The 25,453-nt window shown below is 36.9% G+C and overlaps 1 protein-coding gene across 1 annotated transcript in view; it reads right to left on the bottom strand.

Moving 5' to 3' along the window:
* The window catches only part of MMP16 (matrix metallopeptidase 16), a 182,367-nt gene that overhangs the window by 43,502 nt on the left and 113,412 nt on the right, over positions 1-25,453 (bottom strand). Inside the window, exons 5-6 of the mRNA XM_051612188.1 lie at positions 3,722-3,883; positions 935-1,152 (exon numbers count right to left, since the gene is read on the bottom strand). Coding sequence (XP_051468148.1) covers positions 935-1,152; positions 3,722-3,883 — 380 coding nt within the window. The remainder of the gene's footprint in view (positions 1-934; positions 1,153-3,721; positions 3,884-25,453) is intronic.

The following is a 25,453-nucleotide window of genomic DNA, read 5'->3' on the forward strand; positions in this document are numbered from 1 at the left end:
TTCTAGTCATGTGATATGCCCTTCTTCTCTTCCTAGAACACTGAAATTTAAAAGAATCATATAATATGTTTACAAAACAGAGATCCCCAACTTCCTATTACTTAAGCAAATTTGACACACTAGAAGTTGAAAATAATAGATTATCTTATTGCTCATTTCTGAAATGCTTGCACAGCACTACCCGTCAGCAAATTTAAGATTTAAGAGACTGACTGATAATGAATCTGTAATTATCCTTAAACATTCAATGCTTTATGGAAATCATACTGCACATCATCATCCTAAGATAGCTTTCATGTTCATGAGTCTTAGCCAAGTCCCTCTACCAAAAGTTTGCCTTTCAGTTCAGTTTGTTTATTTTGTTTTGTTGCATACACCACATTTATCAGCTCAGAGAAAGAAGGTCAATGGAAATAAACAATGAGACATTTGCATTAACATTTTTGTGGCAAAGAGCTTTACTTAGATATTTTGTGGTTTCAATGCAATCACAACACAAAGACAAACTTCCTTTCTAAGTGACAGATCTAATTGTTTAGTTAAAATTATAACTCCATGGGAAAAAAAAAAGTTGAAGACACGATATCTATTATATGTTTGGATGTGGCTGTATTCACAAGAGAATTCCTTTTATTCATTAGTTGATTTATACTTTTTATCTCTCCATAACATGCAGCATTTATTTACCTTTACATTTTGTGGAGTTACATTTCTGCTGACATGAGTATTTTCCCAAAATAGAACATTACAGCAGTCCTCTGCTAGACATTTAAGCCATCTGTATGTTTATTTTTTAATTTCTTTCTTGAACTTTCTAACTGTAAGCAGACTGGGAAAGTGGAGTCATGATAAATGAGTTTGCCTTTTTTTTAAAAAAAAAAAAAAGTCTAAATGTAGACACTTGATGTAACATTAAAAATTTGCAGCCTCCTACCTTGAAAACAAACATTTCCCGGCGAAGAATAGCCAGAGTGTTGAAGTTCCCATCACAGATGTTAGGCTTGGCTCCAGGATAGGATGGTTTGTCACCAGTGGGTGGCCGGGGAGGTTTAGGTTGCCTGTCATTTTTCCGTGGGTCTACTGGAGGGATTGAACGATGTGGGGGCACTGTTGGCAGAGGTCTTGTTGGTGGTGGGATCCTATCAGGTGGACCTTTAAGAAAGCAGCAGGATGTAATCTGATGCCCACCAGTGGCACACAAAGACAAAATACACAACAAAAACCTGCTATAAGCAGAGGAAATCCTACAGTGGAATGTGAATGGAAAAGTGACCTAACATACCTTTCCCAAGTTGTTAAAGGACACAATGAATGACTACCATACAACCAAGGCATGAATGAGGAAAATAATTACTTTTCACTATACAGAATCTTCTGGCCTTATTGTAACATCATTCCAATAAAACCTGCAATGGATGCATAGTTCATCATCATTTCAGATGAGAAGTAAGTCATAGCACATAGTTTGCCAGCTGAGTAAGAATCATTAAAATGCAACTATTGTCTGCTGTACCAAATGAAGGAAAACAAAGGTCAATGGGTTTTCAACCTGTATTTGTAACTTCCACCCATCAGTTCACATATGCATACTAGTAGCATACCTATTTCCTACTGACCCAATTTGTAGGCCAAGTAATGTCATGTGCCTTAGTGACAGGACATTCCTACGCCTTTCCCTTTTCATAGTTCAACTATGCTTACCTGTATCTTCCATGTACAAAAAAGATAAGAGGTGACAGTTGGATCACTATGATTTCTGGAAACTAGAAGAAAACTTTAACTTTGCTCATTCTACTTAGGCCTCTCTCCAAGCCGTGTAAATACACAATCAATTTTTACTTTAGTAAGTCAATATAATTTGCATGACCAGCTTCAGAAAGATTTCTAAACAGCAAGTTAACTCTAAAACTGCATAAATGGCATTTGAATTTCTGATACTTTTTTGAAAAAGTCCAATTTTTAAAGAAAAAGATAGACTATATAAGGAAATCTTTACCTTACCAAATGATTGTCATACAATGAAATAAGGCATTTATTTCGTTCCCAACTTTAAGGCTTGTGACATAATTTACAGTTAATACTAGTGTTTCAAGGAATACTGGAGACCAAAGAAATTATTTTAATAGGCGTTACATTTTTATTGAGGCTTGATTCCAGATCACCTCTTGATTTTAAAAGGAGCAGAGGAATCAGCTTGCAGTAGCTCATTTTGGAAAGTTTTTAACCCCAAACCAAAGTTTTCATATGCCATTTGGTGGTGATGTCAGATATTACTTCCCAGGGGTAACACATTTCTCCTAATGTATAGCACACAGCTGTTAGAGCTTAGCAGCTAGTTTTCAGGAAAGTATTCTTGTCTAGCCTTTAAGTCTAGACTACAAACTTATGAGGTCATGAGAAACAAACTTCCTTCCAGCTAATCACACAGGAAGAAAGACAACCAAAGGAAATCTGATCAGGCAATAATTTTGAACTTACTATTTATGCTTTATAAAAATATATATCAGTGTTTGTTAATACATTATATTCTAAAAATCTCGTTAATATTAAAATACCATGGAGGCTGCAGAGCTCTAGTTAGCAGTCCAGTAATTCTACATTGTTATAGCATTTTCTATCAGTAAAGATAAACAAGGAAGGCCCTGATAATATTCAATATAAACTAGACAGTCAAAACCTTAAACTTAAAATAATTTTGTATACAAAATAGAATCCAACACAGAAATAACAGGGGAATATCAGATGTTAAACTTAAAATAATTTGTGTACAAAATAGAATCCAATACAGAAATACTTGGGGAATATTAAACAAGGCAATTCCAAATTATATGCACTGGATACATTGCATTAACATACAGATCCTACAGATTTTCACTGTAGAAGAAAAATAAACAGATACCAGTAGAATCAAAGTCTTTAAAACCAAGAACAAAACCACACACTTGGAGATGGAGGGAACAGTCACATGGGAATTAGTGATACATTCAACTAATAATTGGAATAATGTTAATGTTTCGGCTTTTTAATTTTTTTAAATATTTAACTAACTTACCTTATCAAATTGAATTGAATACATGAAGAATTTATTTATGTCACATTATGTCTTTTATATCAGGCCACAAAACACCTAAACATTTTTTAAGGGAGTGGGCCTTTTCCCCTTAGATAGCTCAAAATCTTGGGCTGGAAATAACATTCTTTTTAGATCAGTTTGTTATATTTATCACAAGAAAGGGTATTTCTGGGACCACAAGTTTTGTACACTCAGGGAACCATTTAGTATTATAACAGGTAAACTAAGAAACAATCAATGCATGCAGTGCAATGCTTGCACCATAGTGGAAATAAGCTTGTTATGGTTAAAGGATTGTATTTCTTAGTATTTCCATAGTTTTTGAGCCTTTTGCAGAATTTTTTTTTAAATTTTTAATTAAAATTAATTAAATTAAATTAATTAATTATGACTATTTTATTTAAATTCTATTTTTAATTTAAAATTAATATTCCAGTTATATACAAATTTGTATGCAAGTTGTGAACAGTGAGAAACAAAGTAAAATATCTTCATAAAAATCTTTGGCCTACTCACAAGAAGGCCTTTGACAACTACTGGCATAGTCAACATTAACAAACTCTTTTGGTGTGGTGGCATGGACAGGAAGACCCCAAATGTATTCTAAAATGAAAAAAAATTGTGTTGCTAAAATGGATCACGACATACCGTATATCTTCTGGATTCCCTGTAAATCATCATTAGGTAGTTTGAAATTGTCAGTTTCCATATACTGGTAAAATGGAGCCATGATTGCAGTGGGATCATTAGAGTGCTCCAAGCCCAGAGCATGTCCCAGTTCATGCACTGCAACTAGAAACAGATCATTTCCTATGAAGAGAGCAAAGGGAAAAAAGATCTTTGAAACCATAAGCACAGTAAGAGAAATAACACAAGTGGAGCACCCTACACTTGGAAGACATTTTCACTCAATTTGGATTTTACGAAGTAATGTTTAATAATGGATTATACAGATAATGCAGTAGCAAAGACAGCTTTCCCTTTTCTTTTTTAGACAAGGACACCATAATTGTTACATATAATATAAAATCCTATTACACACAAAAAAAAGTGTAATCTTTTTAAACTGATGCACATGGTTAGTGCATGATTCAAGTGTCATACCTCATGTCTAGGCTTGTGTGCCATTTCTGATTTGAGGTGGATGCTTCAGTGAACCTGACTGAAAATGTTTGTATCAAGACAGTTGCAAAAGGAAAATATCCTTTTTGTTTCTAGTAAGCTTCACAAACTGAGGACTACCTATTTAGGACAAATCCCACAGGGAACCTAGTCATCCAGGCACTTGTAGAAAGACCCCCTGCTGATTATTTGCAGATGTTGTCTATTTCTGTATCACCACAACTTAAATTCTAATGAGGAAAATATGAGTGTTGTGCTATCCTTCTGAAAACAGGATGTTCTAATTGTCTAATTCCTTTATATGCAGTTGCTTACTTAAGTATTAGAACCACCCTCATATTAAAGAACATTTTCCTAATCTCCAACCTAAACCTACCCTTCTCTAGCTTGAAACCATTACCTCTTGTCCTATTGTTACATGCCCTTGTGAACAGGTCTTCCCCAGCCTTCTTACAGGCTCCTTTTAGGTATTGGAATGTCGCTATAAGGTCCCCCCTCCTCTTTAGGCTGAACAACCGCAACTGCTTCAGCCTGTCTTCACAAAAGAGGTGCTCCAGCCCTTGGATCATTTTCATGGCCCTCCTCTGGACATGCTCCAACAGCTCCACATCCTTCCTGTGTTGAAGGCTCCAGAGCTGGACGCAGTACTCCAGGTGAGGTTTCACCACGGCAGAGAAGAGGGGCAGAAACACCTCTCTCAATCTGCTGGCCACACTTCTCTTGATGCAACCCAGGATGCAGTTGGCCTTCTGTGCTGCAATTGCACATTGGTGGCTCATGTCCACCTTTTGATCCAATAGTACCCCTGGGCCTTTTTCCACAGAGCTGCTCTCTAGCATGGTATCTCTGGTTGCCCTTGGCCTTGTTGAACCTGATGAGGTTCACCTGGACCCACTTCTCCAGCTTGTCCAGGTCCTTCTGGATGGCATCACACCCCTCTGGGCTATCGACTGCACCACCCAGATTGGTGTCATCAGAAAACTTGCTGAGGCTGCTATCAATGCCACTGTCAATGTCACTAATGAAGATACTTAACAACACTCCTCCCAGTATGGACCCCTGAGGGACACCACTTGTCACTCTTTTCCATCTGGATGTTGAGTCATTGACTACTATGCTCTGGATGTGACCATCCAGCCAATTCCTTACCCACTGAACAGTCCACCCATCGAACCCATATCTCTTCAACTTAGAGAAAAGAATGTTGTGGAGTTTGTGTCAAAGGCCTTGCAGAAGTCCAGATAGATGACATCCATAGATCTTCACTTGTCCATTGATGCAGTCATTCACACATTATATATATATTTATATAATTACAGAAGTTTGAGGACACGGTTGAGCGCATTTCAATTTTTCAAGTGTTTCCTCTTCTTGACACAAAGACATACATTTTGTTCCAGGTATATACAAGAGGGTGAACGCTTAGCAGTGAATGTCTTAATGATGTATGGAGCCACGCTGATGTTTGTAAAAGAAATGTTAGATTAAAAGTGTGGAAACAGTAATAACTAAAACTAGCTTACATGGTATTTTAATGTCTTTCTGATTCTTAAACTGGAAATACAAAAACTAAGTGCTCTTGGTCTTTTAATCAGTATAACTGTGCAGAAAAATTTTGTCTTTCAAAAATGATGTCACAGAATGTGCTTTCAGAAATGAGAATAATATATCCTATAATTTATAATAATGTGGTTTCCAGATGAAATATTTTTATGGCAACATTTGTTCTTGTATGCAGTTCTTTTTATAGTAAAGCAGTTTCTCAATATACTGCTACAACAGGTTTGATAAGCTTAACTTTCCTGATGACAAATGCTTTTGATATCTGAATCTGTCCTTCTATATCCAGTCAAAGCTGATCTTGACATTACCTTATATAAATAATCCACAAGTTCTGTAGCTAACTTCAGCATTGGAAGTGATGCACAGGAACAACTCTATAAAGGGTTTTATTCTACATTCATAATATAATAATTAATAAAAAACTATGGGCTTAAAATGGAAAGGAAGGATGTTATTGTACTATAACTATTGTACTGTGTCATCTCTCATATGACATTTCAATTCTGTGTGTTTTATTGAAGTCAGAGTTCCAGACCAGGTTTATCAGAATGAAATATTTCTTTGTCTGCCATTAAGTGATACATTTAAGATATAATATTTTTTTTGCTTTTCATACCTTGTGAGAAGCAAATTTGCCTCATAGACTTGTGCTTCCTACATAATAATTAAGAATATTAACCAGTCTAGGTTCTGTATTAATAATTGTACTAATACATTTTCCACAGTATTTACTGAACCATTTTCAAATAATTGTAAATTAATAGTATTCTACCATTATTATTAGGCTAGTCAGTAACAGTAGACCAAAGAGTATTTTACATGTAGAATTCACACTGATGACTCATATTGAGCCTGCTGTTGACCAGCACCCCTGGATCCCTTTCTGCAGGGCTGCTCTCCAGACACTCCTCTCACAATTTATACTTGTGCCTTATGTTACTCTGTCCTTGGTACAGAATTCAGCATTTCAACTTGTAGAATTTCATCCTGTTAATTATTGCCCAATGGCAGTGGTAGGATGTCTAAGAAGGGAACTGGATACAATTTCTAAAACTTAAAGAAAACAAAGTTAGTAGCCTTGGAAGAAACTACTGCTTCTCTCTATTTGTGACAGTTATGTAATGCATGAAGAATCAATACATCCTTTAGCTATCAGTCCTCATTGAGTCCTCATAAAGATCTCCAGAAATTTCCGTATTTTGTTCCATGGTTCCATTTTGACCTTGAAATGCTGTGAATTACATAGTAAAAGGGAAATAAATAAAACATACTTTCACCTACTGAAGTATCCTCCTTCTGGGATCATAGATAATGAGCATAGGGTAAATCACTTCTAAAGTAGTATTTCTAAATGACAGTGAGAACAGGTATTACACAGGGGATGGCTGTTTCTTAGTAATAGTGATTACCATGTCTTTCGTAGAATCATCATCAAGGTTGGAAAAGACCTTCAAGATCATAAAGTCCAACTGTCTGCCCTACAACCCCTAACCACTAAATCATCTCCCGACACAGGTCCACCCATTATTGGAATATCTCCAGAGATGGTGCCTCCACCACCTCCCTGGGCAGCCTGTTCCAATGCCTACCCCTCTTTCAGTGAATAAGTTTTTCCTAATATCCAATCTGAACCTCCCCTGGTGCAACTTGACCCCATTTCCTCTTGTCCTATTGCTAGTCACTAGGGAGAAGAGGCCAAAACCCACTTCACTACAACCTCCTCTCAGGTTGTTGTACAGAGCAATGAGGTCTCCTCTCAGCCTTCTCTTCTCCAAGCTGAACAGCCCCACCTCCCTCAGCCTCTCCTCTTAAGGCTGGTTCTCTAGACTCCTAATCAGCTTAGTTGCCCTTCTCTGCACCCTCTCCAGCACCTCAATGTCCCTCCTATCCTGCAGTGCCCAAAACTGCACACAGTACTTGAGGTGTGGCCTCACCAAGGCAGAGCAGAGGGGCAGGATCACCTCCCTGGTCCTTCTGCTCACACTATTCCTGATGCAGGCCAGGATGGTGTTGGCCTTCTTGGCCACCTGGGCACACTGCTGGCTCTTGTTCATCTGACTGTCAACCAGCACCCCCAGGTCCCTCTCTGCTGGGCAGCTCTCCAGCCACTCTTCCCCAAGCCTGTAGTGCTGCTGGGGGTTGTTGTGGCCAAAGTGTAGGAGCTGACATTTCTCCCCTCTCCTTTTGGTTAGGGTGACTGTGTGAAATAAAATATATTCAGCATCTGACTAGCCCACTGCATTTAGTCAAAACCTAAGTTCAAAAGCAAAAAAGGCAAAAAGACTACGAAAAGTAATTTCCATCTCCTGCAATGCAACCTGTAGCCATCAGGGGAGCTATTGAATGTGGTAAAGACAGTAGCCCTAGGAGAAAATGGATAAGGGTGGGAAGGGAGAAGGTGCTAGGAAAGAGCTGGGAGAATAATATTCTTGCCTGGGGTGACAGTGATTTAACAGGCAATATATTTTCTACTTATAGTCGAATAGTCCCATTATCCATAACAATTTCCATCAAGAGTCATGATTGTCTCCAGGGCATCCTGAATTTAAACTGACCCAAGTAACTTAGTGCAGTTGACACTGAGGTTTGAACCAGTTCAAGACGTGTGCAGGTAGGACTTACTACTGTCTTAGTTTTCATCCTTTTTACTTTGTCTATAATTAGATTTCTCCAATTTTCAGCAAGTCCCTTTTTGCTTGCACGAGCAAGCTTTTAGCATCTCAATGTTACTGTAAGTAGCTACTGAAAGTGCAGAAGGATAACCCTGAGTGCTTTTTCTTTCTCTCCAGGCTGCACAGAATTGCACTTGGGACTGCAAGGCTGCAGTAGGCCAACATCAGTTCGACAGCCAGTAGTTAAACAAAGGAGTGTAAAGGCAAGTGAACATTCATACCAACTCAGGCTAGATTTGTTATTGTACTGACATTGGATATAATTTTAAAAGTATTTTCAGTTCCCTTAATTGAAGGAGAAAGTCCCAAATGCTTCTATATTTCAGTATACATTACTCAAGTAGAAACATATCTCTGTCCACTTAGCAAAATGAAGCACCGTTGAAAAACTTTAACAACTCATGAGTAACAAAGTTAAACTATGCATGACTATGATGACTTTTAAACTAAAAGTTGCCACTGAAGGATATACAATGATGAATATTCATTCTCAGTTACATCTTGTTATGTTTGTCTATGGAGTATTAGAGAAATATTGCAAAAAATACATTTAACCAGTCCAAAACTAGTGCATCTCTGTTGTTGTGTTCCCTGCTAGCATGCAGATTTGAAATAGAATGTATAAAAGCTCAAAAAAAATGTGATTATTTTTCTTATTTTATCTTAGGTTTGATTTCACCAGGAAAAAGAAAAAAAAAAAAAGAAAAGAAAAAAAAATGCTGTGAGTAAAGAACTAAGACAAAATTATTATTTTTATACTGACACTTTTCTCTGCCACTATAAACTATTTAGGCACTAAATCTGCCTGACTTTACAACCTCTGCCCAAAATCCAGAACGCAAATATGTATTAATATATCAAATATTCAACAGTCAGCACTGTGTAGCATAGTATAAGGGGAAGTCTTTCCCTGTGGCTAATACATACACTATTTTTTATGTCTACAAATCAACAAAACTAATATGTCTGTCCACAATAAGCAATTAGGAAAGTTCTGAAGATATTAATTCCTGTTTTAAATGGTATGTGAGCACAATTTATAAGAGCAATACCCTAATGGCTTAGCAAGCCTTAGATTCATCACTAAGCCATCTTTTTGATGCAGCACTAAATGACACCTAAGAGCATGTCACCTGGTTCTTCTCTGTGTGTGACAGAAACTGCTACAAGACATTATGGAGAAGAAAAGGCTCCGAGGAGACCTTATAGCAGCCTTCCAGTATCTGAAGGAGGCCTACAGTAGAGCTGGGGAGGGACTACTACACGCTGTGTAGTGAGAGGACAAGGGGTAATGGTTTTAAACTGGAAGAGGGTAGATTTAGGTTAGATGTTAGGAAGAAATTCTTTACTGTTAGAGTGGTGAGGAATTGGAATGGGTTGCCCAGAGACATTGTGGATGCCCCCTCGCTGGAGGAGTTCAAGGCCAAGTTGAACAGGGCTTTGTGCAACCTGTTCTAGTAGAAGGTGTCCCTGCCCGTGCAGTGGGCTTGGAATTAGATGATCTTCAAAGCCCCTTCCAATCCAAAGCTAATCAAGCTAACACTGCTAATCTTAATGGGCTGAAATGCTGCAAACTTTAGATTATGGTTTTTACTCTACCTAGCATACTGAAAGACAAAAATATGAACGAATGAAAAAAAAAAAAAAACAAACAACCAAAAACTTTTAGAACCCTGTTACTATTATTTTTCCAGATAGGACAGAATTTTGAACTTGCTATTTCAACAATCATTGATAAAAGAAGATTCTTTCTCTCTCTAACCTTGCTGCAATAGAGTGGAGTTGAGAATATACACTATGTATGCACTTACATAAGCACCATATATGCACTTATGTGCTATACAGAGAGTATATATGGACCTAAATATAAATCACAGGCATACTCTTACCAAGATAAAATTGCCACATTTCCCAGTCTATTAAATCATATACAGTTGCTTGACACTATCTCAGATCTTTGGCATTGGCACTGATATTTGGTAGCCTGTTTGTTATTTTGGAAAGAAAGTTTTGCTAAAAGGTGTAGAGGAGATCATGCGGTAGCTTTGAAAAAGAAAAGCAAAACTAAATGTTTGTGGTTTAAAATACAAAGGTATCATATAGTTATATCCATTTTCTATATGAACATTTTAAACAATCATTTTTCAATAACATATGCATATATTTAGCTTTTTTCCATTGTGACAAGAGAGTGACAGAATAATGTACTTATTTCATTCTATTATTGCATATGCAAACATATACACTATATGCAAGCTGACTTGCTGATAAATATATATATTTGCAGACAGAAAGGGAGCTATAGGCAATTTGCTATAATACAAAGTGTGTACTTATATGCTCTGTGTATAATTTAGTATGTCTACACCCATGTGTACATAGTTTTGAAAAACTATTCTATATAAAATAGACCAAGAGATTAGTGCGAAATTTAAACTCATTTGCTTGAAATTTGAGAAGGAGATAATCCTATAACAGAAGACTGTCTTCAGGTGACTCAGTGATAGGTGCTGAGATTTGTTAAGGACATGTGAGTTTAGAGGTGTATATGTCCTTCTTGCCAATATTCTAGTGGTTCTGCATGTTCTGGGAATAATTCAGAAGTCAGGAGCCTGATAAATAACATATTTCAACATATTTTATAATACAGGTCAGCCTGAACTTTAGATCATGAGGACATGCAAAAGGTAAAAATTTCTGCCTTAGTACTTGCATTTATTGACAAGTGCATCCTACAGCCTCCTAGTAAATCCCTTGAAATGGGTGGAATTAATTACTTAATCTATTTTAAATTTTATTTTTAAGTATGGATATAAGGACATTTTTATTTTGTCTCTCACAGTCTCAATCACTAATACTGAAAAATTCACAAACAATTCTAACTAGTGAATCAGTACCAACTTCTTCCAAAAGTGAGAAGGGAAGCAGCTGGATATGATCCTGAGAGGCAAAGAAGAAAAGACAGACTGATGCTCCCCAACAAGGTGTAAATACGATGGTATGTGTTCCTTCTGCAAATATAATGCTGATGGCTTTATATCATGCTTTGAGGAAAACCTGCAGCCTGTGAACCTAACTAAGAAAAACTACACTTATGTTGAATCTTCTGAGATTAACTTCTTCATTGCTCAGGTCCAATATTGCATTTTTATACTCTTTTCAAATGGCATATTAGTAATGAAGTCATATCGATTGACAGATGGAAAAGTTTTATTTGGGGTATTTTCATGATCATCTTTGAATAGTAATTAAAATTATAATGGAATTTTTCATTTTTCTAGAAAAGACTGAAAAAATTATTTTTAGCAGCAAGCTCACATCAGTAAAAATGTTTGAAAATACAGTGGTCATTCTCATAACATTAGAAATGACTTGGTTGCCAAATGACATTTATGCTGTTTTCCCAGTGGTCTCAATGATGCAAATACTGTAGCAGCATGATCTATTTATACTCTTTCCTGTCTTCTCTTTGTTGCTGTTATTAGTTGTTGCTGTGGGAACAATAGGCTGGAGGAGTATATAAAACTCCTTTCTGAAGGTTGTGAGAATGAACACATGCTGGGTTGAAGATTTGGATACGTGCAGGAAGAGAGCATGTATCACACAATTCTCAGCTATCCTCCATGGTCCTGTCCTTGAGGGTCATTCCTGTGAAGAGAATGGACATCTTTCTACCACTCCTGACTAAGTGTCAGGCTGGGTGAGAATAAAAGTAGGACAATTGATTGTGCATGAATCCATACAGAAATCCAATCCTTGCCTTTGACAAAACAAATCTAGATCTTGTCCTTAAGCCACTCAAGTAAAATGCTGGTGTGTTAACACTGAGGCTTATTCTGTTTTGAAGGGATGATTTATTCTTTTTTTTTTTTCTCCATTTCCCCTAATTTTCTGTGTATCCTACTATAAAGATAAAAGTGTGTCATTACTAGGAGATAGGTAAAAGTCACACTGACCATATTCACAATAGATGAAATTTGCCATGGGGTGTAAATCTGGAAGGGTCAGGTAGACCAATGAAATCCCACAAGAGAATTACATAGAATTTTATTTATGCATAAATCTTGTGTAAGCTCTTCCAAGAGTTGAACTTTTACCCTGTGTCAGTTAAACAACTAAGAGTAGTGATGTTATACTCTAGCTTAAGTCACACTAAAGCCATCAAAACCAGGTAGATATTCTTAATCACTGTATCTACTTAGGATGTACATATGACTTTAAGATTTCTTATAGCTAAAGTAACATAGTGTTGAACATATATTTGGGAATCTTATATGAACAGTTCTTCTTTCATTGTTCTTCAACTTCTTTAATTCCTATAAAGAAAAAAAATAAGTCAAGATAGAATTTTCCATGCTTTTTTTCTTGGACTGGTGATAAAAAGTGGGAATTTTGAACCCTAATTGGCAAAGCAATGAGTAGGAGAAAAAAAAAAATAAAATTATTGCAAGTTCTCTGATCTGAGAAGCAGATATGTTTTCTAAGACATCTGCAGGCTTCAAAGGGAGACCTGATCGAAGTGTGTATCATATTCTAAATTGAGGAACCTTGAAACTGGGGATCATTTATATGGAGAAAGTGACAGAAAGACAAATCTGTTACTTTGGCTTTACTTTGATAAAATATACTTATATGAAATGCTCTGATCTATTGAATACATCTACTACTGTTAGTGGGTATATCCATGTAGCTGTTGGTTTAACTCTAGGTAGAGGAACCACTCTAATCTGCTCTAGCATCCAGAGAATACTGTCTTTTTGGCATTAGTGATCCATGGCACCTGCGGTGAAAGAGCAGCCTCCAGGATGACAGATTGCAGAGGATAGGGCAAAGGATGCTGGAGAGGCCAAGATGGTGAGGCAGGCAAGCCGTCCTCTTGGGGCCCCAGTAGAGGAAAGCCTATGCAAGAGGATGCTTAGAGGTGGAGATGAAGGCAGGAATGGAGGAGAGCCTGGACATGGGAATGTTAGGCAAGGCAGAGGCTGATCCTGGCATACTTTCTCTTCTGTGAGTTAGGAGCTCAGCAGGACCCAGCCTGGAGGGACAGCCTCTGGCACAGGCAGGGAGAGGAACAATGCCAGAGGTCCTATGTCTGATAGAATCATAGAATAATTTAGGTTGGAAAAGACCTTTAAGATCATCAAGTCCAACCTTTAACCCTACTCTACCACATTCACACCTAAACCATATCCCCAAGCACTATATCTATATGACTTTTAACCATATCCGAGGACCTGCCTTTCATAAACTCATGCTTTCAGAGCAGATCTTCCCATTGGAAAGCAAGGAGCTGAGTGCAGAGCTGCTGGGGCACACTGCTCCCACAGCTGCTCTGCTGCATCCCACACTCAGGCAGGTCCAGGACCATTAACACTGCTCTCTGTCTGCCACCATGGCCAGCTTTGCCAGTAACAAAAGTGACCATAAAAACACAAACCAGCTAAGGACTCATTGTTGGTCTATGTTGTAGTTGCTAACTCTTCCTGAAGCTCAGGCCCTAAGATTTTTACTGCTTCTGCTAGCAGTAATTAACATTAATTCTATGACACTACCATATTTTCAGCTTCCCAAATGCTCCATGATAATCCCATTTCCTCATATTTGCATTGTATCAGTTCCTACAGGGCATAAAAAGAAAGGAGGTATGTATGATTCCTAGAAAAGAGAAACTAAAAGAATGTTTACACAATACCATCTTACCAACTATGCATTCAAAAATTAAGTGGTGCAATCCACTTGTGAATTACCATATTTAGACCAATAGGAGAGTGTTTTTCCTGTTATACTGAGAAAGACAGGGAATAGCCTACATCACTAATTACCTTTTCTGAGTATATTACTTAACTGCCTATACTGCTGAGAGAGATTTATTTGGAACTCAGTTTGTGCTGTTATTTGGAAGCACTTACCCCATCAATTCTCCTCTAATCTGAAATTGCACCTGATTCAACATAACTGGTGGAAGGCATCTAGCTACAGAAAACTGTAACAAAAATGTCTAGACCTGCACCTTTTTCAGGACATGATTCACCTAGTTTATTTTAGACACCTATTCCAGGATGTGACAAATCTTACCTAGGAAGGCAATAAATCTTTCTTCTAACTCTGAAGGGATTCTATGAGATTAACTCAGATATAAACATCAACATTTGTTCAGATTAATTCTACCACTTCAAGTCTTCTGACTTTTGACTTTGGCCTTTTAATTGAAGTCAATGGCAAAACATTAATTATACAAGTACAGGATCGGACTTCAGTGGTATATGTGCAAAATCAGGTAGCATTCATTATTGGTTAGAACTAGAGACTTAAACTTGTCTGCTGTGACGAAACATTTTGCACAAAACAATATTGTTATTTTAATTTAGCCTGTTCTTTTTGATCATTCTGTTTTAATCCTTTTTCCTAACTTGTTATTTTATCTGTAGATGTTTCAGCTGTTTCCAGGTATTTGTGTTAAATACTCAGCACTTTTTGAAACCCAAGCCACTTAAGAGGGAGTCTAAATATAGATTAAAAACATTTTGGCCTCAAGAACATATGGCTTGAGCATTTTGAAGTGAAGAATTGTCAGGAAAAAGAACAAATTATTCTCTAGGCTTGAGAACATGGATATTGTAGAAAATCTTTCATTAGTTAGTCATATATTATGCTTTAAAAAGTCATATATAGTATTTCCTTACATTTTAGGGTTCTCTTACTTTCATCTGCTTTTGCAACAACAATCCATTGACTGTCTGCCCAATAGATAAATAAACCTGGAATTACTGTAAAATTATTGTCTCATTCTCTCAGGAAACCATGACAACATCTGCAGCAATTTGCAACATGCTTTTCCAGATTCTGTTTCCCCCTGAAAAAGCAGGGGAAAGGAGAGGGCAGCACAGGTATAGTAGTCTATAGAACACCTTTGGGAAAAGGCAGATTTCCTATTGTGCTTTCTTGGTAAAAAAGTGTCCATGAAGTGGTCACAGCATCAAACAGAGACTTAAAAGGTCTCTGGATCACATGAGAGTTGGAATGGTAAGACTGGTGGCTGTTTTAAATGACAGAAATGTCACTTTCTGTTTAAAGGGACAATTTGAGGATCATAGATAGTTACTCTTTCCTAAATTATTTGTACTAGCTGATAAAACTGAAAAGCAAACAAAAAAATTAATTTCAAGCCATTAATTTGGATGGGGCTCTCAGCAACCTGATCTAGTGGGAGGTGTCCCTGCCTGCACAGGGGTGTTGGATCTAGATGATCTTTAAGCTCCATTCCAACCCTAACCTTTCTATGATTCTATGAAATTATTTTAGCTTATTTTCGATAATAAAGGTTATTTTCTCTTTTTTTAACCTAACACGTTTGAGATTATGGCTTTTCACAAACTCTCTGTAACAAGTAATCTTGCAAGAACCTGAAATTCAGTCTCTAGTGTGAAGTCCCACAGGTCCTAAGGCACTTTATTTATTATTAACATTTATTTTATTAGTATTATTTTTATATCATAAATTTTAAAGAGAAATTGACTTTTTGTGAGGTGATGAAAAACACATAAAAACATACACAGGGGTTAAGAAAAAAGCACACCACCTAGAATATGTTAAAATCTTTCCTTTTATTTCCCCTTCTCTGTAACTTTGTCATGTACAAGAGTTATATGAAGCTCTCTCAGATTCAAGACTCAAAACCTGCTAAGCTTCTTTGTAAGAGGAGGAAAGGTTAAGGTAGCAGCTAGTTTTATTTATTTTTTGTGTGAGTGGTGCTATTTTTGTTTTTTTATTTGTTATTCCCACACAGTAACTGTGTCTCGAGGGTTGTGGGGTCATAAAAATAATAATGAAGGGGCCAGCCCACATTTTCTGTATGCACTCATTCAAAATAAATCAATTTGCCTAAACAATAAAAGGCTTCTGAATGCTTAAAAACATCACAACAAAACCCCCAACATCGTTCTTTTAAACTTATTAATAATTTTAACAAACATTTTCAAATAAATTTCCTCATATTAGCTCAGTACTCCTAATATACTAACATGAGTGTCTGACCAAAATGAATCTAAGTTTGGAAAGATTAACTGATCTTTTTTATATAAACAGCTGTTTGAGACAAAGACACCTTTGGAAAAAAAAAAAAGGCAGTTCTTTCTTCTTGTGCAATGGTTGCCAAAATTGTCTGCAAGGATCCCTTCTATGTTTCAGTTGGATGTTTCCTTGGCATTAAAGTTGATGTAATAGACAACGTGAACTTTTCCTCATTTATTTCCATGCAAAGTCAGCAAGCTTCATTTTAACACTTTTCATTAGCAGTTTAAGGTAGGTTGACTGATACCAAACTGAGCCAGATGGCAAATGCAAGCAGTTTGTTCTCCTGGCCCTAGTATGTGGGAAATAACCTCCAGTTGCAGTTTGAAGGGAAAACTGAGTTTGCAACTTCCCTAACTCCTCCACATAGGCTTGTAATGGTCTATGTTTACCTACGCCATGGTGGAAGCAATATGCACCTTGGTGGCTCAGCTGACACTGCCTTTTTTGATTTACAGCCTACATCATAGAATCATAGAATGTTTTGGGTTGGAAGGGACCTCTAAAGGTCATATAGTACAAACCCCCTACAATAAGCAGGGACATCTCACACTAGAACAGGTTTCTCAGAGCCCCATCAGGCCTGACCTTGAATGTCTCCAGGGATGTAGTCTCTACCACCTCTCTAGGCAACCTGTTCCAGTGATCAAAGAGCTTATTCCTAATGTCCAACCTAAATATTTCTAGCTTTAAACCATTATCCCTTGTCCTGTCGTTACATGCGCTTGTGAACAGGTCCTCTCCAGCCCTCTTATAGGCTCCTTTCAGGTACTGGAAGGTTCCTATAAGGGTCCTCCCGGATTGTTCTCTTCCTTCGGCTGAACAACCTCAACTGCCTCAGCCTGTCTTCACAAAAGAGGTGCTCTAGCCCTCGGATCATTTTCATGGCCCTCCTCTGGACATGCTCCAACAGCTCCACATCCTTCCTGTGTTGAAGGCTCCAGAGCTGGATGCAGTACTCCAGGTGAAGTTTCACCAGGTAGAGTAGAGGAGCAGAATCACCTCTCTCAATCAGCGGGCCACACTTCTCTTTATGCAGCCCAGGATGCAGTTGGCCTTCTGAGCTGCAGTTGCACATTGGTGGCTCATGTCCAGCTTTTGATCCACTAGTACCCCCGGGTCTTTTTCCAAAGGGCTGCTCTCTAGCATGTCTTCCCCTAGCTTGTATTCCTATCTCTGGTTGCTCCAGCCATTATGACCACCATGGCCATGTTTAGCAATTAAGCCACAGTGTAAATATCACCTTCCTTCTACAGAGAAAAAAGCACAATGTAAGTTGTGCGTAACAGTCTGTATTTCCATTGTTTTAATTAAGAATATCACAAAGTCCGTCTTCTTAATATATTCCTCAGCCTCTCTTTCAACTTGCATAATAGTGCATTTGGTAATTTTATGCCAAGAAGGAAGCTGAGAGCATGACATTGTACACTTACCGTCCCTGGGATGTATTAAAAACGCCCAGCTAAACACATATCTAGAACATGGGTCTGGATTAATCCACTAGACTCTTTTCACTGACTGCCAGTGTTTAACATATTTCCCTTTTAATGTCATGTAAATGAAGTGCTTTTCTCAAAGCTGAAAGCGTGTTCCATGAAAGCAAGAATCTCCTCAAAAACAATAAAAATGAAGTAATTATCTTGCCAACAGTTAATATTTTCCATCATCTGTCTTCCAGTCAGTAAATGGTGTCCAGCAGATAGATCCTCTTCTTCTATCTATATAGCCCTATATCTAATGATTGAGTCCTTCACAAACAAGCCAGAGTCATTTATGGTTTATTTTTAAATGATTTTCCCTCTCTTCAATAACCGAAAGGGATCTTTCTATCCTCAAGCACAGCTTTTTACCCTATGGCAATACTTTCAAGGACACGTTTTATGCAGTAGACACTGAATGTTCCAGAATTATCATTTTACATAAGATTTTGGGGTCTCTGGATATGGGAAAGGTGGGCATATGCACACTGAGCAAGTATAATCAAGTTTGAGGACAGATTCACCTGCTAGCTTCTATCAGCACAGCATGCACTTACTGATGGGGAAAGACTGGTTGGTTTCTGAAGTACTGAAAGGCTTCAGGTTTAGCAATACAAAGTATGATCTGTGTTAGTTGACTCCTGAATTATACTGGATTTCTGGGGAAAGGGTGAAAGGAAAAGAATCAGTTGTTACTCCATTTGTCTGCAACTTGGATGGTTATTTTAAATATGATCCTGGTATCTTCATCATTATAAGATGTCTTAAATGTAATCACCATCTTTTATAATATTGCTGATTTTCTCATTTTGTGCTCAGACAAATTCTGTTTAAAACTGTTGTGCTTCCTTAACCTTACAACTACATATAAACAAAGATGTAACTCAAGGGGCTAGATCTCTTTGTTCTGGAAACAAGATATAACAAAGCTCATAAAATCATAAATGACACAGATAAAATTATTAGGAAATTACTTCCTCATAATAGAAGCAACAGTCACCCTAAAGTGAATTTAAAAATGGCAGGTTCAAAATTCAGAAAGAGGTAGTTTTTCACATCTGCTTAAACTATAGAACACATTGCCACAGGATGTTGTGGATACTGAATGCTTACATGAGTTCAAAAAGAGATTATACCAATTCATGAAAGGAAATCCCTCAAAAGCTATTAAACACAAAATATGGCCTATGGCTCAGAATTTCAATGAGCCACAGATTGCTGGAAGCTAAGGCGGATTATGCTGGGGTTTTGTTACCATATGTTTGCTTTGCTCTTATTCTCTTCCCTAAGTATCTGTTAATAGCCATAACTGGAGATAGGATATTTTCTAGGATAACCTTCGATCTGAATCCATGTTGGCAATTCTGTGTTTAAAAGTATATACACAAGTATAATATACTACAAATTCAAATAAGATAGTAATCTTTTACATTTTATCCTATTAGAGAACTGCAAAACAAGCATGTGACAACTGCAAGGTCACACTTGGTTACAGATCAAATTCGATACTGGTAAGAGCTTATTAAAACTGTACATAATCAATTAAGTAGGAGCACCGTGCTTTATGAAATTAAAGGCACAGTAATATTGTGATAGAGATTCCTTTAATCTGAAATGCTTGGCTTTCTTTCCACCTAACCATAGCAGATGACATGAGCACTGTTTGAGACACAGAGCTCCCTTAGGAGACTTAGTTTTCACAACTCCACTAGTTCGTATTTCCAGCAGCATATATCTCCTGCACTGTGTCAACAGGAATGGCAGCCAAAAAAAAAATTTACTACAGGTTGATATATGTAGTTCAGAGATCAGGACTCTCATAATTTTTTCTTGGCTGCCAGCACTGTGCCCACAGCAGAATCCATGCACTAACTAGAGTCCAAGTACACTACACTGGATACTGTATTTGCATTACGGCCAAGAAGGTTTTACTTGACAATTTACAAACTGCATGGTACAAAGTGACAGGGTTTGGGAATTTTTTCTTTCTATTACCTGTAAAACTTGAATAATTTTTTAATGTTGGAGAGTTAAGGAGAGTTAATAACAAAAAAATTACTGAGTTCTTGAAGTTTTGGGTTTGTTTTCCTGAAAAAACAGCTTTGTATATATACAAGTTACAAATATTCCACAAGAATGCAAGCACTCTGTGGTAATATTCTCTTTACATTAACACGTAACTGTACAATAAAAAAAATCTATTACTTCTATAATGGAGTTTCACTTGCTATTATTTGTGCTATATTCTTTCATGGAAGAACTACTTTGTGCAGAAGTTCACTAGGGTACAGTAACTGCTTTGGTAAATTTGCTACAGAGGTAAAAAATCATGCATTTTACTTTGATTTTTATTTTTTTTTTTCAGTTATGAAAAAGAAGATACTGTTATCAATCTACTGTATTTTTCTAAGGAGAGCTTAAACTTAATTTTTGCCAAATATTTTCTGCTACTGAAAGACATAGTTCTATGGTAAGATTTTAACCAGCAATTGGAACATTAAGCATCATACCTAATGTGCTTGAAATCTAAGCTGCCAAGAAATCCTTGTTTTCCCTAAGAGCTATTTCTAAATCATGCTGTGTTTTAAAAAGCTGCACTTGTGTAAGCAGGTCAAACTTAAATAAATCTAGTTAAAAGCAGTCCTCTCTCCATTCAGACTGGCTTAACACTCCCTTAAATATGTTTAGATGCTTTCAGTCATTTCTCAGAAAAGAAACAAACAAACAAAACAAACTTCTTTAAACAAGGTTTAAACTAAGTTAAGTCCTTGTAACCACACAAATGTGAAATAAATTTGGATAAATCAATGCAAGTTTTGCAATAGAGGTAAGATCTTATGCTTTACGTTAGAGGCATTTACCTCTGACAGACAGCAAAAATGTTTTCATTCACTCTCAGGTGATGAAAGGAAATATATAATTTAAGAAGCCATAAAATATATGATGATATTACTAATGATTATTACCATTACTAATACATAATGGATTTCCCTCTGTACTAGAACATAGTGTATATATCTTAATACATGATGACCCCTTCTCTGAACGTCTTCCTTTCCTCTCCCTCTGCCATAATTTTCAGGATTCCATCTGAGAGCTCCCCTATATTTAAGAGGAATTGATTTTATAATAAGTAATGTAATAAGTCCAGGGAAAAGAGTTTGGTGTAAAATACATAAGGCAATAGTGAGGAAGAACAGATACATCTCAGTCATTATTCCCAACTGATAGGAGTAGTTTGTGTTTCATTCAGCATGCAGGTAGTAGTGAGTACTAGCTGCAAAATTAATCACAGCCCTTTCGTTTTTTCCCTGCCACTATCTGCCAAAATTAAACTTCTGAGCATAGTGACTAGTTAAGGAATCTGGCTTTGAAGTGTTGGGGTTGACAAGGAGTATCACAATGTTTCACAAATTTGATCCATGAAATTGCCCTTGGGGTTTGCCAACAGAACTAGTCAAGGTACACAGATTTCTAAAGATGAGACAGCTTTCTCTGAAGTCACTGTTCAGATAACTGTTTTCAGACTCTTCATCTGTACCTGTCCTGAGTCTAAATTCAGAAATGCTGAAGTTTGATTAGCATTTGAAACTGTCCACTTTTAAATTACTGAGAAAGCTACAAACTAAACTGAGAATAGTTCTTGTCCTCTCCAAGGCTTTAAAAGAGATTAATAAAAAAACAAAACACAAGCCAGAAAACAAACAAGCAAGTAACACTTCACCTCCAAAATGCCACTGCTACTGACCCTATAATAAGGGAAATATATCTGTTTCATCACTTCAGAAGCCCCCACTGTGTAAACTGCATTCAGCAGCTTTTAGATCAAATGCTGCCTCCTCTCTCAAAGTTCTCTTGTGGTATCATAGGCAATCATCAGTCACAGGAATAAGGCAGTGAAATAAAACCTAGTATTATGTATGTTTTATTTTCTTTCTAGTTTGCATGTTCTGAAGTACACATAGGAAAACTGACTGATTAAAGTTTGTTATGGTTTTATAACTATATGCTTTTAACAAGACAGAGTTACAAGGTAAGTCCTGTTCCTAATCATGTCATTGTAGAAAAACTTCCTTTTTTTATTAGAAGCAAACATCTATGCTCAGTAAACATTATTAATTGCTTTAAAAAATATTCAGTGCTGCAGATTAATAATGGACAGATGTGGGAAAGACTTGTTAAGACTAACATGAACACTTTCAGTTTTTGATACAGGAAGACATAGCATAGGATTTTCCTGCTTGCTACTTGAAAATTTACTACAGGGACAGTCCCTATCCCTCCTGCTCCCTGGCAGTGACTTTAAATTTCATCACAGTGATTTGAAATATTGCAACTGAAAAAATATCTTTGAAAAAGATTCTTGTTGGACAATACAATGTCTCCAAAATATTGTCAGTCTTAGCAAGAAATCATTGTCTTTTTCTGGATTTAGATATATTATTCGGTGTCCATAAATTTTTCATTAAAAAATGAGGTCATATATATCATCTAAATGGACTGGAGTCATGGGAACTATGAAATGTCTCCCTAGCCTCAAGACCAGTATATTAAGATTTCTTACTTTTCCTTTCTTTCCTCCACTTTTTTTTCTTTCCAGTACTTAAGTTCAGAAGAAAACAAGGATTCTTTTTTTTTTTTTTTTTTTTTTAATAAATGCTGAATTTTCAGATGGCTACTTATGTATTTTCATCTCCTTTTCATTCTTTTACCTTTTACATCTTTAAGTGTACGTATTATGAATTCTTTCCCTGTGATATTGCTGTCCTTTCTGATTTGCTATTCCAGACAGTGTTTCACCTTCAATTTTTGTTTCCTCCATCCTCTCCTACCGTAGTTTCCAAGTGTTACCAGAATAATCTGAGTTTTACTGAGACTGCCTAGGAGCAGAAGTTAATTCAGAAGATGCATCGAGAAACCATCCTGTCCCAGAAAATTTACAAACCTAAGACTCTCCTCTCACATCAAAATCTGGGTAAGCCGACTGTAAAGGAAATGGGGTCTACTCTAGGTGAAAAGGTCTACACCGTCAGAACAACTTGAAAAATAGGTGTTCTAAAAGAACAAGGTGAACATGAAAGCTGTCTTGAGGAAGGCTGCAGTCCAATGCATCCAAACACTTGGTCCAAAATATTTGAAAACTACCATTTCCCTGCCTTGCAAAAAAACCCCAAAATTTTTTATCCTCCAGTATATCCCTCCTCCCCTAGCAAAAGAAATTCTGTCCTTGTGTCCATTGCTCCCTTGTGATGGCAAGTCAATACTTCTGGCATCACCTGCAGCACCGTAGGAGGAAATTAGAGAAAAGACCTCTACAGCTCAGCTGGAGTTAAGGTACTAGCTGCACTCTGCTTACAGTGTATTATGAAAACAAAGAAATATGTCATTTGAGAGAGCTTGCAAGTGTTAGGTTATATGATAGGAGGATTTATCCTAAGCAGTGGGCTCCTATAGGAGGCTTATTCATTCTTTAGTCAAAGCACAGATCTCTTCCCTAGAACACAATTGATGAGATAGGTCTGAGATCCACAAAAACATACCACTGAAGTGGAAAAAAGGAAAGCAGCACTGTGCTGTGGAGATGATGTATTTTTACTGGAACTGTCCTTTCAGTCTAGAATATTATTAAAACTAAGAAAACACACTATAATCAAGAAAAAAGATAAGGAAAAAAAACAAAACCTAAACCCAAACTTTATGTATGAAGCCACTACAACTAACTAGTCAGGAGAAATTACCTTAGGAATTAACTATACTCAGAATACTGAATTTGTATATGGTTCCTTATTTGGAATGAAAATTTTTTTTAAAGGACAAGAGTTTATGACAGCATTTCAAGTAGTTGCTTGTCTTTTTTGAGATAGATAGCATGCAAATTGTTTTCATTAGAAGAACAGTGCACGGTGGAGAGTTAGTCTAGCACTTCTCAAGATGATCTTATATTGCCTTTTTGCTGCTAATTAACCAAGTCCATGTTTTCAAATAATTCTGAGATAACAGAGTAGGAATCAGATAGAAAAGCAAAGCAAAACAAAACAAAACAAAACAAAACAAAAAGACTTTTGAGGTGAGAATTAATTTTAAAATAAAAATAAATCTCTGAACCTTTTTCTTCTTTATTGGATTTCTATTAACAATACATGAAGATGACTATTGGACTATTCGAGCAATGAACTTTAAAAAAGTAACACTCACCTGGGAAAAATGACTCATAGCTAAGACCATAAATATATTATTCAACCTCTGCTTTTCAGTGCTCTGAGATTGAGCTCAAATATTAGGAAGCCTAAGAGAGTGGTAAGCTTTTTCTTCCTTGTCAATCCCAAATGGCAGACTTGTTTTCTTTTTCCACACAGAAATTTTTTCCAATCACAAAAAAACCCTGGGCTTTCCTTCAGGATTTTTATTATAGAAGTTCTGCATTCTAAGATACCTAAAAGCGTATTTTTAGTGATAGTATCATTTTACTTTCATTTGTTTTTTTTTCCTTTCAAAATATCTTAAAGCTCATTAATAGAAGAAATAGCTTTTGAAAACTGCTCTATAAAACTCAGTCACAAAAAGGCATATAAAAATATGGGTACTCATTTGCACTCTGAAAATTATTTCCATTAAAAAAGAAGATAGCCAGACGTTTGCACACTTTCACACATGCTAAAAGTATCCACATGTGGATATGCTTCAAATGTTATCACATTTTAAATGGACACCTTGATTTCAACATACACATGCCTGTAGATTTTCCTGAGTGCTTAAAATAATAGCTCCAAAATCACAGAACATTATATGCAGTGTTGGTCTCCCACTGAGGCTCATCAAAACACCTTAATTTAGCCTTTCACTGCTGTGACTATGTACCTGAACCGCATAAACAGAAGATAACTCTTGTTTCTTTTAGATAAACTTATGAAAATATCACAGAATCACAGAATCATCATGGTTGGAAAAGACCTCTGATATCACTGAGTCCAACCACCAACACAAAAAACCCCAGCCCAAAACAAACCAAAGAACAAAAACAGAAAAAAAAACAACACACAACTGACCCACAACTTCAGCCAACAGAGCATGCCCTGAAGTGCCACTTCTGCACATTTCTTGAATACCTCCAAGGATGGTGTGTCCACCACCTCCCTAGACAGGCTGTTGCAGTGCCTGACCACTCTTTCAATGCAGAAATTCTTCCTAATATCCAATCTGAACCTCCCCTGCCGCAGCTTCAGGCCATTTCCTATGGTCCTTTCGTTACTTACTTGGGAGAAGAAGCCAACACTCACATCCCTATAGCCTCCTTTCAGGTAGTTGTGGAGTGCGATGAGGTCTCTGCTCACCCTCCTTTTCTTCAGACTAAACAACCCCAGTTCCCTCAGCCACTGCTCATATGACTTGTTCTCTAGACCTTAAAAATCACCCCACTGGTAGCTGTCCTCTGGACACACTCCAGCACCTCAATGTCGTTCCTGTAGTGAGGGGCC

This window comes from Apus apus, chromosome 2 (assembly GCF_020740795.1).
Source record: "Apus apus isolate bApuApu2 chromosome 2, bApuApu2.pri.cur, whole genome shotgun sequence".
Taxonomy (NCBI): domain Eukaryota; kingdom Metazoa; phylum Chordata; class Aves; order Apodiformes; family Apodidae; genus Apus; species Apus apus.